General features: G+C 35.8%; 1 protein-coding gene across 1 annotated transcript; it reads left to right on the top strand.

Annotated features, from left to right (window-relative positions):
• The first annotated feature begins 4,666 nt into the window (after nucleotides 1-4,666).
• On the top strand, nucleotides 4,667-7,711 carry LOC132170412 (CBL-interacting serine/threonine-protein kinase 12-like). Its single transcript, XM_059581393.1, has 2 exons — nucleotides 4,667-6,264; nucleotides 7,222-7,711. The coding sequence occupies exon 1, from the start codon at nucleotides 4,771-4,773 to the stop codon at nucleotides 6,214-6,216; it is 1,446 nt and encodes a 481-aa protein (XP_059437376.1). The 5' UTR covers nucleotides 4,667-4,770; the 3' UTR covers nucleotides 6,217-6,264; nucleotides 7,222-7,711.
• The last annotated feature ends 12,244 nt before the right edge of the window (nucleotides 7,712-19,955 follow it).

The following is a 19,955-nucleotide window of genomic DNA, read 5'->3' on the forward strand; positions in this document are numbered from 1 at the left end:
GTGGCCAAAACGGGTAACCGACCACCTTCAACCAAGGTTTTTTTTTTGGTTAAAGCTGTTTTTTAATATAATTTTTTATTTGAGGGTTTTTTTAGGGCTTTTCTATGATCTCACCAAATGATATAGGGAAAAACCTATTATTAACAGAACTACAATTACGTTGCTAATGAAGCCATAATTATCACTACTATTGCAACTAAATATAATAAGTTATTGTCATGATTATAACTACTATAATTTTATAAAGGTATTTTTTTTTTTTTAAAAAAAAGCCAAAATTTATAAAGGGGATCATTTTTGTTACATAAGCATACTACCAGGGACGGTTCAATCGCTAGGCGAGTTAAGCTGACGCCTAGAGCCCCGGATTTCTAAGGCCCCAAAAAAAAAAAATTTTAAGGCTCCAAATATTTTTTAATAAGGCCAAATAAAATTTGCATAAAGGCTCTCAACATGCTTTCTTGAGGCCTTCAACATGCTTTAAGAAAAATATTATTATTTGTTTATAATACTAAGGCCCTAACATACTTTCTTGAGGCCTTGAATATGCTTTAAAAAAAACAATATTATTATTTTTTTATAATATGGAGGCCTTCTGCACAACGGCCACGAGTCTCTCAACAGTCAACATATTTTTTTAAAAAATAATATTATTTGTTTATAATATCGAGGCCCTCTATAAAATAAGAACGAAAAAATAAAAAATTTAAGAATCCCATAGACTTGTCTGTTGTAGCTATTTTGTAGAAAATCGAGTCCTTCACAAAAGGTTAAAATATTCAACTTTTCACATTTCAAAAAGGTTAAAATGGTTATTTTGCAATCTATGAAAATGTTGTAAGATAAAAATAAGCCTGCTTAATTTAAGTATAAAGAACAAAGAGTAAGGGCAAAATGGTAATTTTAATTTCAAACAAAAAATCACTACGTGAGGAATCGGTGCTTATTAGGTAAAAGATCTTCTGCCATATTAAAATAAATATTATTTAATTAATATTTAAATATTAAAAAAATAAGGTCCAATTTTAAAGTTTTACCTAAGGCCCCTAAATACATTAGGCTAGCCCAGCATACTACATGTATTTATAAGTTACATTTTGAAACCATAAAGAGTTATTTTTTCACAAAGTCAAAAAAACTATATAGAAAAATAGAAAAATAACATTTTTCTATTTTTTAAACTTTTAAAAACGAAAATTATACTCTACCAAAATTTCTAATAATTACAATTTTTTTTTTTTTTTTTTTTTGAAGAAACAATTTTTTCTTTTTGTAATTAACTCTATAACATTTTTTTAAAATATGTAAATATATAAACTATATAAAACATGTTTCCCATCCTTATATCAAACAATGTCGGAAACTTTTAATTCTGTCATTTCAATTTTAACAATATTTATAAGTCAAAAAAAAGTAGTGTTCCTGTCTAACACGTGATAAGATGACCGCCTTCAACTCTTTCTATCACGTGCAAAAAGACAAGTAAGCATCATCCAGTATTTTATACGTTTACGTATGTTATTGAGCGTTGCGAAATCACCACCGACAAATCAAGTTGACTTTCTTCTCCCGAGGGTGTCAGAGGCACGGGCACCTTTGCTGATCCGCGTGACATGGCCGCCCAAAATGACCGTCTTGAACGGTGATCGAACGGTGAGAGATGTTTTATACGGTGGACTGCGTTGCATGGGATTTAAACCAAGTTGGTACGTGTACGTGTGAGGCACGAATACGTGTCAACACCATTGCTGTAAAAAGGTCTTGCTAATGATGGAAATTATGACAGTTTTGGGTGGAATTCGGCAGAGGGCAGATGTTTTTAATGGTTTTAATTTTTGTCTTTAAGTGGATCGTTGAGGTGGCAACATGACGATCGTTCATTGTAAAGTATATTAAAATATGTTTGTTTTTATATAATATACGACGTTTATTATTCTCTTTATTATTATTTTATTTTTTATATAAAACTTTTATTAATCTCAATTATTATTTTTTCTTTGAGAAATGTTATTTACGTCAAAAGTATTTTTATTTCTTCCAACGTCATCACCTCAATAAAAAAAATATACTTTAGTCGTTTAAATTATCACTCATTTTATAATTATGATTTGAAACTTTAAAAAGTAATATTGAAGCCTCACATATTATAATTGTGTGTCAAATTAGACATTTTTGTATTTTTTTTTCGTCCAAAATACCATTGAAGTTATTAATAAATAAATAAAATAAAAACCATTTAAATTAAAATTAAGGGGGCTAATATGAAAAGGGCCAACATTTTTTTTTTTTGGTGTTTTTAGTTTTTTTTTTTTGGTTAATGTCTTAATAATTTTAATTTTTTCATTTATATTTTGGGAGGAAAATTGCAAAAGCGTCTATTTTGACCCACGATGAGAGTATGAGAAGTCTTAATATAACCTTTTGAGAAAACTTTATTTAAGACCCTTGAACTATCACATATTTTGAAAAGACCTTAAATTTTAAAAACTCTCAATTTCACCATTTGAACTTTCAATTTGATGCAATGTACTCCATCCGTTAGATTTTAAACATTAAAAGTGATAAAATGACCTTTTATACCCCTGACTTTTTTATAAAATTTCAAATTTATCCTTAATTTCAAATTAAAAAAAAAAAAAAATCAAAGGTAATTTGGTCATTTTAGTTAGGGGTAATTACCTTTTACCCCCATGAACTACAACAACCCCTTGACACTTTCTCCTTTAGGAACTATTAACTATGACACCTGATCCCATCAAACTACCATCTTATGACAAAAAGCTTTATTTCATCAGTCAAATGGTTTAAAATTGACAGTCAACGGTCATGTGTAAATTATGTGCTATTTTAAAATTTGAAAGGTCTTCTCAAAACGCATAGTAATTCTGAGTCTAAAGTGAAGTTTATCATAACTTTTTAAAGTTTGAAATTGTAAATGCAAAATAAATAATATTTTAAGGGACTAAATAATTTTTTTTTTTTTTCAAAAAAATATTTTTATCTACCAAATGCTATGATAAAATCACGTTACATCAATTTTAATAGGCAAAACACAAATACTTTTCCCATATCATTTCTCATTTTGTATACAATTTGGGGAAAAATACAAGTAATCTTGTCTTCGTAGACTGGTTGGTATGGGGTTGTCAGGATGAGTAGATTTGATGCTCTCAATCTACTTTTCCCACGGCTTTGGAGAAAGTTGTCCCTCCTTTTAAGGTCCAAAGAGCCGTTAAAACTCCTACTTCCTTTTATAGACGTATACAACATGCGTATGCAACATGCGGCACCCACCAAACAATACAAGTACAAATTTACCAGAAATTAAGTATAAAAAAAAAAAAAAAGACAAAATTTTCCTACAAATTAGGTTGGAGAAATTTTCTTCGACCTACTCTATAAAAATAACATGTGTCCCTTAATATATGAGATGCACATGTTTTTTTTAATAATAGAAACAAAGTTGGAATAAATTTTATTAAAAATTCATATGCGTCTCACATGTTATTAAAAAAAGGAACACATGTCACTTTTATAGAGTAGGTTAAAAAAAATTCCTCTAACCCATTTTGGAGGAAAACTTTGTCCACATGGGATTTATTTGTCTTTTTTTTTTAAAAAAAAAAAAAAAAAATCTTATTAGTTAAGTGCTTAAACAGTTCAAAACTTATTTGAACAATTGAGTCTCATATAAGCTTATAATATAGTAATATACTGTTTAAATTGTTAATAATTTTACGTATTTTTTGGGTTTACTGTTGGGAGAGCCAATTTCTCTTTTAGATTTAAGATTGTCCGTTTTCTTTTCCTTTCGAATCACGAGTGAAAAAAATCCTCATTTGTAACAAATTTTCTTATTTAATTAAAGAAAATATTAATAACTTCAAAACTTGCTCCGAAAATATTAAAAAAGTTTCATTTATTCAATTAAAAAGAAAATATTTGGAGGAAAATACCATCTATCTCGATATGACATCATACCCATTATAACAGATTAATGATTAGCAATTGGTAGCTTTGTTGGAAAATACTTGTCCATTACTCCATCTAAAGGCAATTCTTTTCTCTAGAGAACTCTATTCCTCATTAATATGGTTTTCAAAGGAGAAATGATAGGAATCAATCAATTTTTTATATTTGATTTATATCTTTTTATAAATTTAATAAATTAATTATTAAATTTGTGAGGTTTAAATTCCACATAAATATACATATTGAATGGTTTATTTATAAAATTAGATGAGCCAATTCCAATGCTTTTGTAAACGAGGTTTGATACGGACACAATACAAATTTAACTCATGGCCAACTCTCTCCTACGTGTAAAACAAATTTGAATTTTAAACTAAATAAATTGTCTTTTTTTCCAAATTTTCAAAATCTCAAAATTCTCTCTATCAATTCTTTTTTTTTTTTTTAAATGACACGTAAGAGAGAAGTTGACCATAAGTTAAATTTATGTTGTAACCTTAACATTTTCCTATGTAAACTTTTCCTGTACTTATGTGGCAACCACGCGGAAGAAACATAAAACTAAATATAAAATAAATAAATAAATAATAATTAAAAAATAAATAAATAATGAAGTGGGGTCAGAGTGAGAGGGATATACTAATATACCCTTTGTTCTATAAAATGATATCGTCCCCCAGTCCCAACCGACTGATTTATCATTTCATTTCAAAGAAAACGCCGATGGAGGTACATGATGATCAATAGGTCCTCCACCATATCGCTACCACCGACTTTGTTTCATTTTCGTGTTATCCAATGGAAAACAACACCAACCACAAACCCATCACCACCAAGAAGGAGGCGCAGGCGCTCCTCCTCGGTCGCTACGAGGTGGGGAAGCTCCTTGGCCATGGAACGTTTGCCAAGGTCTACCATGCCCGCAACGTGAAGACCAACGAGGGCGTGGCAATCAAGGTCATCGACAAGGAGAAGATTCTCAAGGGGGGCCTAATTGCCCACATCAAGCGCGAGATCTCCATCCTCCGCCGCGTCCGACACCCGAACATCGTGCAGCTTTTTGAGGTCATGGCCACAAAGTCCAAGATCTTCTTTGTCATGGAGTTTGTCCGCGGTGGGGAGCTCTTCAACAAGGTCGCCAAGGGCCGGCTCCAGGAGGAAACTGCTCGGAAGTACTTTCAGCAGCTGATCTCCGCCGTCGGATTCTGCCACTCGCGTGGCGTCTACCACCGCGACCTCAAGCCTGAGAACCTCTTGCTCGACGAGAACGGCGATCTCAAGGTCTCCGACTTCGGCCTCAGCGCCGTCTCCGACCAGATTCGCCAGGACGGCCTCTTCCACACGTTCTGCGGCACACCGGCTTACGTTGCCCCCGAGGTTCTCGGCCGGAAGGGCTACGAGGCCTCCAAGGTCGACATCTGGTCTTGTGGGGTTATACTCTTCGTTTTGATGGCTGGGTATTTGCCCTTTCACGACCAGAACATCATGTCCATGTACAAGAAGATTTACAAGGGCGAATTTCGGTGCCCGAGATGGTTCTCGCCGTCGCTCACTCGGCTCCTTTCCCGTCTTCTCGATACGAACCCGGAGACCCGGATTACGATCCCGGAGATCATGGAGAACAGGTGGTTCAAAAAAGGGTTCAAACACATCAAGTTTTATATAGAGGATGATAAGCTCTGCAATGTCGTGGAAGAGGAGGAAGGCGAAGGTGCAGAGGATGAAGATTCGGTCTCGGACCAGTCTGAATCGGAATCGGAATCTGGGTTCGAGACGACTCGGAGTCTGATTAGGAGGACGGGCACGTTGCCGAGACCGGCGAGCTTGAACGCGTTCGACATCATCTCGTTCTCGCGCGGGTTCGATCTCTCTGGGTTGTTCGAGGAGGGAGGGGAGGAGGCGAGGTTCGTATCGGGCGAGCCGGTGTCGAAGATCATATCGAAGCTGGAAGAGATAGCGAAGGTGGTGAGCTTCACGGTGAGGAAGAAGGACTGCCGGGTGAGCTTGGAAGGGTCGAGGGAGGGCGTGAAGGGACCCCTAACAATTGCGGCGGAAATATTCGAGTTGACACCGTCGTTGGTCGTAGTGGAGGTGAAGAAGAAAGGAGGGGATAAAGGAGAGTACGAGGACTTCTGTAACAGGGAGTTGAGACCTGGGCTGCAGAATTTGATGCTAGAGGAAGCTACTCCTTCGTTTCCTCCACCTTCACCTGGTTCTTCATACCTACCTTCTGATACTGAGTAGATGAGTGATGGAGAGAGAGCGTGAGAGAGAGAGAAGGAAAGGAAAAGGGTATGCTTTTCCCTCTCTGGCTCGCTTTTTCTTTTACTAATCTTGTGTATGATATCTACGTATAATTTTTTTTTTGTTTTTTTTTTATGAAGTTCTCTTTGGTTGTTCTGATGTGTTACTTAGGTGGAGCTTTAGGCTCTTCTATGATTTAAGTTCTATTCTTGTGTCGAGAATCCGGCATTAGCTTCTAATGAATGGAGTACATATTTTCTACTTATCTTTGCGTTTTGGTTGGCAACTCTGTATCTGTTTGATTATCTACCCAACCAACTGTTCATCACTAGAAATAATCCGGGCTCATGATAAGTTATTTAGATTATGCTGATAAGTGGAGAAGTGAGTGGTTAAGATGATGCTGATTGATTTCTTAGTTAAATGCGCCGCTCAATTTTTTTCTTTACAGACTATATCTCTGATTAGTTTTGCTGCTTTTTGTAATTGTGGCAAATATGACATGGTTGGGGTTTCTTTGGTAGAGGGTGTTTTAAGGTCAATGGCATCATTTGCATTCTGAATGTAGGTAATGCACTTGATGATAAGTTTGATTTTTGAGACATTCCTCATCTGAATGTGTTGATTCAAAATTAGATGCTTCTGCTGGAATGCTGGACTTAAAATGGATATTACTTCTTTTGTTTTAATCAGTTTTGCAAATTTGAAGAACAGTATTCATGAAGATTGCATTTCTTCATATGTAATCCAGTGGAATCTCACAAAATCACTAACATGAGGGTTTGGTTCAAATGATTAAGAATGAGTTAACTTAGCCAATGGATTACGTTTTTTTATGTTTATTTGAACTGAAATTTGATTTTGGAAGCTTTGAGAGAGCAATTTATGCACTGGGATTCTGATTTAGAGCTGCTTTTTATGGGGGAAAAAAATAGTTCACTATGAGTACTGCTGATATTACTCTGTGCTTTCTTTTCTTGATAAAAATATTCCACCTTGCTGTAGTTGTGAACTTCAAGTACAACCGCAATCAGTTGCGATGGGTTCCCCGATTTCTGTAGTTGATGAGTTGCACGCAATCATGGGGGAAAACTCTGGTTAGCTATTGAAGAAATGGAAGGGGGAAGTCAATTTATCACCTAAATTTGGTGAAGAGTGGTGGTCAGGATGGACATCTGAAAGGAGACATTGGCAAAAATCTAATGGGATTGCTACAAACAGATAATCAATCTGTCAAAACAAATCATGTCATCTCTCTCCTTGTGTTTCTAATAATTGCACATTGCCAAAAATGCATAAGAAAACCCCTATTTCTCTGATAATACCATATTGTTCTCACAAAAATGTTTGGCAAATCTTATCCTTGTGCTGTGAGTTCTGCTGGTTCACTAGAGCTTGGTTGCTAGAGGCTCCAAAATGAGAGAGATTGACCTTGTTCTCATCATGTTGTCTTTTGCTTCCTGGATATTGCAACATTAAAACTCTGTTTCTTGATGATGCCAACTAAATGGAAAGCGGATCCTCTCCGGTTCATTATAGTTGAGGGGTATTTTTGTCTTTTCACTTTCTAAGGGAACAAACATATCTTTCTATTATAACTAACTGAATATTATCAATTTCAAATGAAATGAAGAGATCCTAATTCAACTAAATGAGTCGTTGCTGTGGCACAATCATTGCAAATTGGCCTCTTGTCGCGAGGGTTGCATACAAAACGTGAGTCACAAAATCACATACATTATGAAGAAGAAAAATATCCAACACATTGAAGAAGCTTTGGCACCATTGGTTTACTTTTTATCCATTCAAAATATAGCACTTGCACGGACGAATTATATGCACCAGTCATGTCGCTTGCTATGCCGGGGGCAATCTCACATGCCATGTTTGAAAGACTTTGAAAGCAAAATTTGTTCTTTTATTTACTTTTGTTTTACGCAAAAGCTAAAAGACTTTGCCTCATAGAAAAAAATATAAATAAAAAAGCTCGGAGGGCGATCACCCCAATTATTTCAAGACTTCTTAAAGAGGATAACTTCTGGTCTCTATGCGGCTCCGTCACTGCAATAGAAGCAACCAAAGAAAAATAAAAATAAGCAAAAAGGTCGAAATTTTACCTCTTTGATCTCTCATTTGGGTTAAAAAAAGAAAACCCTTTATTTACTTTTTACATTTCACGCATGATCTATTCTTCTTCATCTATTCAGAATGTTACCACTAAGCCAGATGACGTGAGAGAGGCCTTTAAATTTATAGAATCCAAACTTTTATTTGGGTGAGATTATTATTATTTTTTTTTTAAATGAAATTCATTTTCATCCATGTGTAAGTCCTACCAACCCTATTCCTAATCCAACGTTATCTCCAGCAAATGAGATTTTATTGGTGGAAGAAGTTGAATTTTCAGTTTTTAAAAACTTGGGAACTATTTTTTTCAAAACCTAATGACAAGGCTAAACTACACACGTGAAACATTTTGAATGCCACATAACCGCAAATCACTGTCGGCATTAACTTTCATTGAAGGTTGCTGAGGAATGCAAACTGTCGAAGTGTTGGACTTTTCTCAAATGAGATATTATATATATATATAAAACATACTATCCTTAGAAAATTTGAGAATGAACCAAATAAATAATTCAGCTTATCAAAGGAATTAATACCGCGAAAGACAACAATTTCAAACGAACAAGTGATAGGAAGAGGCGTGACTGTCTCGAGATCCTTCAACCCTACCTGAACCTGCGCTTATATATATATATACACATTTTCCTCTTCTTCTCTTATGTTGTTACACAATTTTCTTGATTTTAGAGTAGTATTTAAAATTTCTAATCCACAAACTACATTTGGGCAATAATATTGTATCATGAGGACAAAATTGTTGTATTACATAAGCAAAAACTTATTTTATAAGTGAAACAATATTTTTCTAAGAGACAAATTGATATTTGCCTCACTGTCCAAGAGTTTAGTCATTCCCCTATACATTTTTATTATGCTTTCTTTAATTCTGTATTTCCTACATTTTTATTTTCTAACAATAAGAAGGGTAAATTTAATCATTTAATCAATACTTTAGCAATAATTTTTTTTAATATTAAATAATTCCCATTTTTCTTTAAAAAGAATGATTAAACTGATCTTTGAGGTTTTGGTTTGTATCAAATCGATCTATGAGGTCCTAAAATTATTTTATAACTCATTGTGGCAAGCCTTTTGTATCAAATTGATTATTTCTTCTAACTCTATCCAATTGACAGATGATCTATTTAAAATAAAGGGCTTATCACCATGAGTTTTAAGATAATTTTTGTATTTCTAGAATCGGTCCAAATCTTTATTTGAATTAAACACAATCTAGAAATGTGAAGTAATGATTTAATTTGAATCAAGATGAAGAAGAAATCCAGGTGTTAAACAAAGTCTAGAAATGTGAAGTTATCATTTTGCGTCACAACAGTAACAAACAAACAAACGTATCCCACATGCATGCATAGCCAAATGTAGATTAAAACCTAGACTCAGCTACCAAAAGTCAAACAAAAAGATTAGGTAGAAAATAGTGGGGATCTATAATTCTATATATATCCAGGTGGCAGACTCAGATTTTTGACTTTTTGATCGTTTTTACAAATGTCCTCATGTGGCTTGCCTTTTTGCCACGTAGCCAGTGGAGTAGGTTTTGTAGATAGATAGGTATTTGGATTCTTCCAACAAAATGAGGGAAAGAATTTTCCAACCAAAAATGAAATTATAATTTTATCCCCTATTTTGATGGAGCCCGCTCTTTTTTAGTTTATTTGAGCGGGAGAGGATCCAATTTTAATTCTATTTTTTTTTCCTTCTAATTTTAAAGGCAAAAGAGGCGATCAGATGGTAGTTACTTTTTTTTAGTGTGCTTTTTTTTTTTTTTAGTATGATTATAGTATAGCACCTGTTCGCTGGAAATCAATGACAGTAAAAGCCTAAATAGTAAAAATTGCATACATTCTCTTTTGCTTGAAATTCAAAAATAATTTACGCTAATCAAGCATGAGAATTTCAATTGCGCGCGGGAGTTAGATGTTGCATGCCACGTCCGTGGAATTTATACAGGAAAGCTAGGTACTCTCTTTGTGTTCTCATCGTATTCTCTTGATTTAAGTAAATACTATTAAAAAAAAAAAAAAAAACAGACACTTATTTCTCTGATTTGATTTTTAGAAAATTGTTTGTTTTGATACGTGTTTCCTTTTGATGTTTAGGTGGACGTACAATGATGGCCTAATTTTCCACCGAAAAGAAAGCTTAGGTTGTTGTCCAAGACATCATATTTCCTTCCACAATCATCTTTCGTGTTGGGACCAAACAATAATATTAACTCATTATAAGGATAAGAAAAGAAAGAAGTGAAAGCGGCTATCACAACATGTTGCTTAATAAAGACATTGGAAATTTAGAGATTCTGCGAAGATAAGTTGAATAATGCAAAATCAGTAGTTGGTCTTATTTGATGATGAATGCAATTTGTTATATTTGCTGACTTCACAGATTCGGGTTGATTATATTGTTTTCCAACACACATGGATGTCATATGAGACGTGTGGGGTTGGGGTTGAGTCTTTTATTAATTAGGGAATTCACACCATCAATATTAGAATCACACCTTAATAAAGTTTTTGTGGGATTTGGATATTTGAACCGATATATATATATATATGGGATGGGTAGGGCAAATGAATCCAACGACCTTAAACCAATCAATCAACCTCAAAAATAAAACCGAGTTAATTAAACTGATTTTGGTTGGTTTGTTTTTATTCAATAGGTTTGTTGACTCACTAAATCTTCTCCTTTTTGAAGATTAAAATTGAAAGGTAGGCACTAATCATGTAAAGAGAGAGAAGAAAATGTTGTAGTGGTGTTTCATAGTTCATACCCTTTTTAAGAGGTTTTTTTTTTTGAAAAAGTATTTTAATACAATAAAGTGAAAGGAGTTTTAAGTCTTTTTGAGTGATTCATGAGAAAAATTATTTGTAAATATTTTGACTTTTCTTTTAGAAAAAAAAAAAAAAAAAAATGTAAAGTTTCTTAATTCTATCAAACTATCACTTCAATAACAATTTATTCCTCAAACTATCAATTGAGACAATTTACCCTTAAAACTACCAAAACAATGACAATGTCCTACCCAATGCTAGCAAAATGACGAAATTACCCCTATAGAATTTTCAATAAGACAAAAATACCCTTACAAATTTGAAAAAAAAAAAAAAAAAAATTTAGCATTTCTGTTTTTATTTTAGTAAGGGTAATTTTGTTATTTTGTTGAGGGTACATTGTCATTTTTTTTGGTAGTTTAGGGGGTAAATTATAGCAATTGATAGTTTGGAGTGGTAGTTTGAGAGGGTTAAGTGGACTCTTTTTTTTTTTTTTTTTTTAAAAAAAGGAAAAAAAGAAGAAGAAGGTGAAGAGTTGATCAAATTGAATTTTCGTGTTCTTGGTAGCTCGTGAGACAAAACCAAAAGTTGATGGGTTTTGTGGGGACATCGATGGGATAAGAATGATTTGCCCTTTTAAAAGACATGTCGTTGTATGTAAATATCTTGGCTTTCCTTTTAACCGTTCTTTTGGCAATGTCGGTCAGATTATGGGTTTTGGCAGAATTTAGCAAAATTAAGGACGAATGATTCTACCAAATTCAAATACAAATTAACATAAATTTGAAATGTACATATATGGGCATTTTTTTTAATTTTTTTTTTTTATTTTTAGAATTGACAAATTTTGATATGACATGCGAACTTGACATGAACTTAATACGAAATTAGAAGATTGTGGTTGAAGAGTTTGATCGTTTAATTAAATTGGTTGTGTTATGATTGACATATATAGTCTTATATTATGTCTCGATATGACCTGAACCTGACAACGACATTTTAGGGGAGGAATTTTTGATACGATCTGCGAACCCGATACGAAACCGACCTTCAATTAGATATTTGGAAAGAGGGAGAGAGCCCATCAAAGTAATCCAAAATGTTTGAAGAGATAAGAAACATCATTCTTATAAATAATGCCATTAAAGTATATTTTTGTATGATTAGACCGCACAACGAGACTCTTGCACAACAAGGAGAAAACCACTGGAGTGCTACCGATCTGAAGCTTAACAGGAACTTCTGATACTTAAGTCAATAGAGTATTATTGTAGAAAAGTAAAATAGAGGAGAGAGTTTTTGGATGGAAAGGTTCTTGCCTATATTTTAGGAATGGCAAACTTTATTTTATTTTATTTTTTTTTCACGCACACTGTTTAATTGCAATGTGGTGGGCTTCATAGTTGTGCAATAGTTGTCGGTAGTGATCACGAGGCTCCTAAGCTTTTTTAAACCTTTTAATTGAGCATACTTTATGTCAATTGGGCCAGGCTTTGGACCCTAGCCTTTAACGTACACTTATTCTTAATTTTAATTTCTAATATTTATAATGGATATTCATTATCAACTCAAAGACAAATCATCAAACAGATGTGGGTGGTGATGATATAATATTTATATCATCAACACCCACCAATTAGTTGACTTGATCTGCGATGGAGTGGCTTTGCCATGCCCACTCATGACTTGTGACACAATGTCCTATTGCATGCCCTTTTTCTCTTTCTAACATATTTATGATATAAAAATTATGTATTTAATATCTTGACCATAAAAATAAATCTGCAACAACTTTTACTAAAAAGAATTGAAATTAATCGTATAATTAATGGCTCGATTTTGCAAATGTTTTATACATTAATTAATTAATTCTAGATTTTAATTAAGAGGTGCGTCAACGAATCTTGGCCGGCAACGGACCGAGTGGACTTGATGTGGTAAAGGAGTAATGATACGGAGAACGCCAGGCGTGTATGAACAGTCATGCACGCTTGACTTATTTATTTATTTATTTTTTATAATTAAAATAATAAAATAAAATATTTTATTATTTTAAAATATTAAATTAGCCGAGCGTGGGCACGCCCCGCGTTCCCTTTATCATCACTCGTGGCAAAGTATTATGTTGACAAGGATTTAGATAGATGTGAATGGTAGATAATGTTTTATAAGTTAGATCTGGCCGGTTGCGTGAGATTCAAAATGAAAATGACTTTTGCCTTCGTGTGGTTCACGAATACACGTCAGCACCATCATGTGTGTCATACACGTTCTCTACCCATCTACCCATAAACATGTTTTTTTTTTTTTTTTTTTAGGAAACCCATAAACATGGTTGATAAAGCAGTTCGGTTTTATGAGGTGTTGTTAGGTTTCATCTTGTAGCGAATGAGAATTAGTGACTAATGAATTATTTATCTCCTATCGTACTCTTAAAAAGAACAACCTATATTGTTGAGAATGGAGAATTTAAACTAATAACCACCATAACAAGAGGCCAATCTGGCTTCATAAAAATATTGTGGTATTTGGTGGAGAGTTCCTATACTCGAATCAACTGGTCAAAAATGCAAAGGAGGTTGTTGAGGATTTCTACGTGCATGGTAGAGTTGTAAAAAAATCCTAAGGAGGATCGATATCTAGATATTCAGATATTGGGATTTTGACGTGGTTGGCTCCTCCTCTTGGTGTGTACAAAATTAATTGGTAAACGGCCCTTGATAATATAAGAAAATTGACGAGAGTGGGAGTTATTGTTAGAGACCACGTGGTCGAGATAGGCTATGGCAACAATGTCTTCCCCCGTGCAGTGTATATATTACTAATCCAACAATTGTGGAGGCACTTATGATACGAAAGGCTGTAGTACTGTTCGGTAGAGACTTAGGACTCGACAATATCATTTTGAAAGGAGATGCTTTGGAGGTAATACATGCGCTACGGAAGGATGACCAATCTTGGTGCACGTATGGACACTTGATTGATGACTCGAAGACTATACTGAATAGCCTCCACTCTTGGCAAGTGTAGCATATACGAAGAGAAGCTAATATGGCGGCTCATCTTTTGGTGAAAGTGGCTCTCCAACAAGGGAGGAAATTTGGATGGAGGAATTTCTTTTGTTTTTTCATCATATTGTAACTTCATAGAGCTGTATTATTTGATGATGTGGTAATTAATGAAAGCCTGAAATTTCATATTAAAAAAAAAAGAACAACCTATATGTCAATAATATTATGTTATTGTTATTTATTTTATTTGGTATTATAAGTCTATTAAGTTTACCTTTCCTTGTTTTACTAGGTCTGTATTATTAGCCTATATATAGGCCCCTTCTGTACATTATACAGTATGATTCAATATACAACCTTATTCTCAACATGGTATTAGAGCACAGGTTCTGAATCACTTCAAATTTTTTCCACATCTATTTTTTTTTTTTTTTTTGGCGCCGCTAGTGTTATCCAGCACATCCTTCCCTCTATCCCTCACGGTTCTCTATCTTCTCCTCGAAGTTTTCAGTGGATCACTATACCGATTGAAATCCCGGAAGCCAACCGTCACAGAGCCGCCGCAAACAGTCCCATCGGAGTCCTCACGCGCCCCCAAAGTTTTCGCAATTCCGCCACTGCCTGCCACGGTGGTCCGATTGCTTCTCTCAGCCCACCGATCAATAGATCTGCTCCAGGTGACTCCAAAACTGTAACCAAAATCCTGATCCAGTCATTCACGCGCCCTCATGCGCCACTCAGAGTTTTGCGCGTGAGATCCATGCGCCGCCTACTCAGTCGTGCATGCTCTACATGCGCCAGTTGCTCCAATATGCCACGTCAGCACTAAGTGCCACATCAGCATAGCCATGTCATCGTTGAGTGCCACTTTAGAGTAGCCACGTCAGCCCTAAATGCCATGTCAGCAGTTTCCATTCAATCCTTGCCACATCAGCTGTGCCACATCAGCGTTGACTTTGACCGGTTGACTGTTGACTTTCAGAGTTGACCAGGTGCTTTCTTACCTATTTTTTGGTCCTAATTTCATATTTGTGGTTTGCTTTGGCTTTTGAGCCTTCTAGATGGCACAAAATGAGATTATTCATCATGTTCAGACTGTATTGGATGACACAAACTATATGGTGTGGTCCCAATCTATGTGTAACTTTCTTAAAGGCCGCAGGCTTTGGCTTTATGTGACTGGGGAGGTCAAAAAGCCAATTAAAGGGGCTTTTGAGTCAGATGAGGCTTTCACCACTCGTCTTATTGATTGGGATAGCAAACATCATCAGATTCTTACATGGTTCCGTAATACAACTATCCCATCTATTTTTGCGCTCTTTGGCAGCTTTGATGAAGCAAAGGGTGCTTGGGATATGCTTGCTTCTCGTTATTCTTCTGTAGATGGTGCTTACGAGTATCAGATTCTATTTGAGCTTTTCCATCTGAGGTAGGAATTTGATTAGAGTATAAATGATTTTCTTGCTCGCATGCAATTCTTGTGGAACCAAATTGATGTTTCTAATCCTATTTGGAAGGATCCCACTGATGCTAAGGTGTATGTTACCCGTAGAGATCAGCATCGCCTTCACCAATTTTTGATGGCCTTGCGTGATGATTTTGAGCCTGTTCGTGTGCAACTTTTACATCATTCTCCTCTTACCACTTTGGACACTGCCATCTTCGAACTTGTCCATGTTGAGACTAGATCGCAGACTATGCGCTCTCAGCCTAGTCATACAGTATTGGCTGCACGATCTTCTAGCTCCTCATCATTCCAACGAGAGTATTATGATAAGTCAAGTACTCCTCGACTCCCTCCTAAGTCTCGCGATAACAATTACTGTTGCTATTGTCGACGTCGAGGGCACACGATTGACAAGTGTTGGCGTAAGAGAAGATCTAATGCACCTACAACAGTAGTTGCTTATACTGAGAGTGGTTCATCTCTATTTGCTTCATCTCCAGCTGCTCCTTCTTCTGTTGCTCCCTCTGGCCAGGATCTAGTATCATCTTATCTGTAGCTGACTTTGAGACAATAGTCAACCAGGTTGTCCTATCTCGTTCTGGTAATGCATCTTCCTCTGTCCTCTCAGTTTTGCCAGGTACCTCTTCCCCTTGGCTCTTTGACTTTGCTTGTTGCAATCACATGACACCTCACCCTACTTCCTCTACCACATTTATACATTCACCTCATTCTTCATTGATTCGCATAGGTGATGGCTCCATTATGATTGTTAAAAATATAGGCACTATCAATACACCTTCCCTTTCTATTCCTGAAATTTTTCATGTGCCTGAATTGTCCTTCAATCTTCTTTTGTTGGCCAACTGTGTGAACTTGGATATAGACTTGTTTTTGACTTCTCTGGTGCATGTACAGGATCCTCGTACGAGTTAGACCATTGGGACCTAGCGTAGAATTGGGCGTATGTTTGAACTTTCATCCTTATATCTCCCCGCCATAGGTGCCTCTGCTGCTGCCTCTTCGTCATCACCATCTCTTGCACTTTGGCATTCGCGTCTTGGTCATGTATCTGCCTCTCGCGTTCAATTTTTAATTTCAAATGGTTTGTTAGGTTTAGTTTCCAATAATTCTTTTGATTGTAGTTCATGTTAACTTGGTAAACAATCAACTTTGCCATTTAATAATAGTGAGTCTCATGCTACTGCTTCTTTTGATTTAATTCATTCTGATGTTTGGGGACCTTCTCCTGTTGCTAGTATGAGTGGCTCACGTTATTTTGTTATTTTTGTTGATGATTTCTCTTGTTACACTTGGGTGTTTTCAATGAAATCCTATTCTGAATTATTAGAAATTTATCGTACTTTTGCCAAAATGGTTGAAACCCAATTTTCAAAACCCATCAAAGCTTTTCGTTCTGATAATGCTTTAGAATATACTCAACATGATTTTCAAGCTATTCTCAAGCATTATGGCACTGTTCCTCACTTGTCGTGTCCAGACACCTCACAACAAAATGGTCGAGCTGAACGTAAACTTAGGCACATTTTAAACAATGTCAGTGCTCTTCTCATTTTCACATCTGTTCGTACCCCGTTTTGGGGTGAAGCCACTCTCACGGCTGTCTATACGATCAATAGGTTGCCTACCCCTATCCTAGATAATTGCACTCCTCACGAGCGGTTGTTTGGCTCTATCCCTTCATATCACCATCTTCGTGTCTTTGGTTCTGCCTGTTTTGTTTTACTTCAACCTAATGTGCGCACCAAACTCGAGCCTCATTCTCGGTTGTGTTGTTTTCTTGGATATGGAGTGGAACAAAAGGGCTAGCGGTGTTATGATCCTGTGTCTCGTCGTCTTTGCATCTCTTGTCATGTAGTTTTTGGGAGCATGCCATCATTCCCTCCCTTTACTACCCTTCTTGAGTTTCCTCTTTCTCCTACTCCCACCACCAATGTCTTGCTAGAGTCTTTCTCGCTCGAATTGCAGTCATTTGATGCCCTCGACGCTGCTTCACTTGCGTCACCAGGTTCTAATGCCCTCAACGCCACTTCGCCTGCGTCGCCAAGTTCTTCGCCTGCCTCCCTAGGTTCAGTTCCATCCTAGGATCCAGTCTGCACTCCACCACCTGACATTTGTCGATCCACCCAAGTAAGATCTCTCCCATCCCATTTACATGATTTTCATTGCTTTCATGCCTTAGCTACCTTGCATGAGCCTCACTCTTTTTGTGAGGCCTCCACTAACCCTCTTTGGCAGACTGCGATGAAAGAGGAACTTGATGCTTTACACAAGAACAATACATGGGATCTGGTTGACTTACCTCTTGGAAAATTTGTGGTTGGGTGTAAATGGGTTTACAAAATTAAGACTTGTTCCCATGGTACTGTTGACAGGTACAAGGCTCGACTTGTGGCCAAAGGTTTTACTCAGGAATATGGAATGGATTATGAGGAGACTTTTGCTCCAGTTGATTGCCTCTCTTCTCTGCGTGCTCTGTTGGCTGTTGCAGCCTCTCGACATTGGTCACTTTGTCAAATGGATGTAAAAAATGCCTTCCTTAATGGTGATTTAAAAAATGCCTTCCTCCTGGATTATCTCATTTTACAAACAAGGTTTGCCATCTTTGTCAAGCTCTATATGGACTTACGCAAGCACGTCGAGCATGGTTTGCTAAGTTTAGTGCAACTATCTCTCGCCTTGGCTACTCCATTAGTTCTTATGATTCAGCCTTGTTTATTTGCAGCACAGACCGGGGTACCATACTTCTTCTTCTATATGTTGATGACATGATTATCACTGGAGATGATATTAGTGGTATTCAGGAACTTAAACAGTTTCTCAGTCAGCACTTTGAGATGAAAGATCTTGGCCATCTCAGCTATTTTCTTGGTCTTGAGATCTCCTCTTCTTTTGATGGTTATTATTTAACATAGGCCAAGTATATATCTGATCTGCTTTCTCGGGCCAATCTCACAGATAGTGACACATTGATTGAACTTAATACTCATCTCACTCCTCATGATGGCGAGTCTCTTCACGATTTTACCTTATATCGGCATTTAGTTGGCAGTCTTATCTACCTTACTGTCACTCGACCTAATATCTCGTATGTTGTTGATAAGCGCTAAAATATTTATATTTTCAGCCCTTATCTTACATGTTTTAATCAATTGATTTTGGTTAATTAGGTCATTTTACTTAATTTTTGTATTTTCTTGTGTTTTATAGGCTTTTGGAAGAAAAGAAGCGTTTTTGGACGAATTACAAGCTTAAAGGGCAAATTGGGAAGACCTAGAAGATATGGTTGAGCTTAGCCAATCATGATTAAGTTTAATCAAATAGAGGAAAGGATCAATTCAGAATTTCTCACATTGAAGTCAAATCGGATTGGATGCAAAATTGGATTCTGTACATGTCTCGGTATGTTGACCATAACTTTCAGCTCAGATATTAGATTAAGGTGATTTAAGCGGCAATGGAAAGCTAACTCAAAGTGCTACAATTCATTGTGAAATAGAATTTCCCCAATTCGGAGCGCCAAAAGGTCAAAATCGCGCCGCAAGTTAAGACCGCAATCTTGGGCGAATCCTAGTTCGATTTGGACTTAGGTTTTCTCTATCCGAATTGGACTTGGACTTAAAACTCTGAATTTCCTAGGATAACTAGGGCTTCTAGGACTCTCCTAAGCTCTATAAATAGACCCCTAAGCCTCACCTATTTTCATGAATTCCTCATATGTATGTGACTGGCCATTATATGCATGTGGTATGGACTTGTTAGTTAGATCAATTTGGATGGCCGAGTCCTGGGTTTAACATAAGTAACAAAAGAATCCACACCACGATTCTTGGGTTAATCAACATAGAGAATTAGGAGTATATACCTATGCCCTAGGCCCTGTGTGTTTGTCGATTTCTATAGAACATATGATTTTCTAAAGAACAACTTAGTATATACCATGCTAAATCCCTTAGGAAAGAAAAGAGTTAGAGTATGTACCCATGCCTAACTCGTTGCTTAGGGAAATCAATAGCTTAAGGAGTTAGAGTTTAACCCCTAGGTTGGCAAACATTAGGTATTCATAATATGATTGGATCATTGGCATATTGTTATATTAATTGAGCATAATTAGTAGTAGATATTAAAGCCCTGCCTTTACCTTTACTTTGTCTTTATATCTTTTTACTTTCCTTAATATCAAATCTATGACAATTTGATATTTTAATTAATTCAAAACAAAATCACAATCTCCGTGGGTTCGACCTCGTACTTGCTATACTATACTATTGTTTTGATCTTGTGCACTTGCGAGTTAAAACGTATAATTATTTACCTTTAGGTATATTTTTGCACAATAGC

Source organism: Corylus avellana, chromosome ca2 (assembly GCF_901000735.1).
Source record: "Corylus avellana chromosome ca2, CavTom2PMs-1.0".
NCBI classification, from domain to species: Eukaryota; Viridiplantae; Streptophyta; class Magnoliopsida; order Fagales; family Betulaceae; genus Corylus; species Corylus avellana.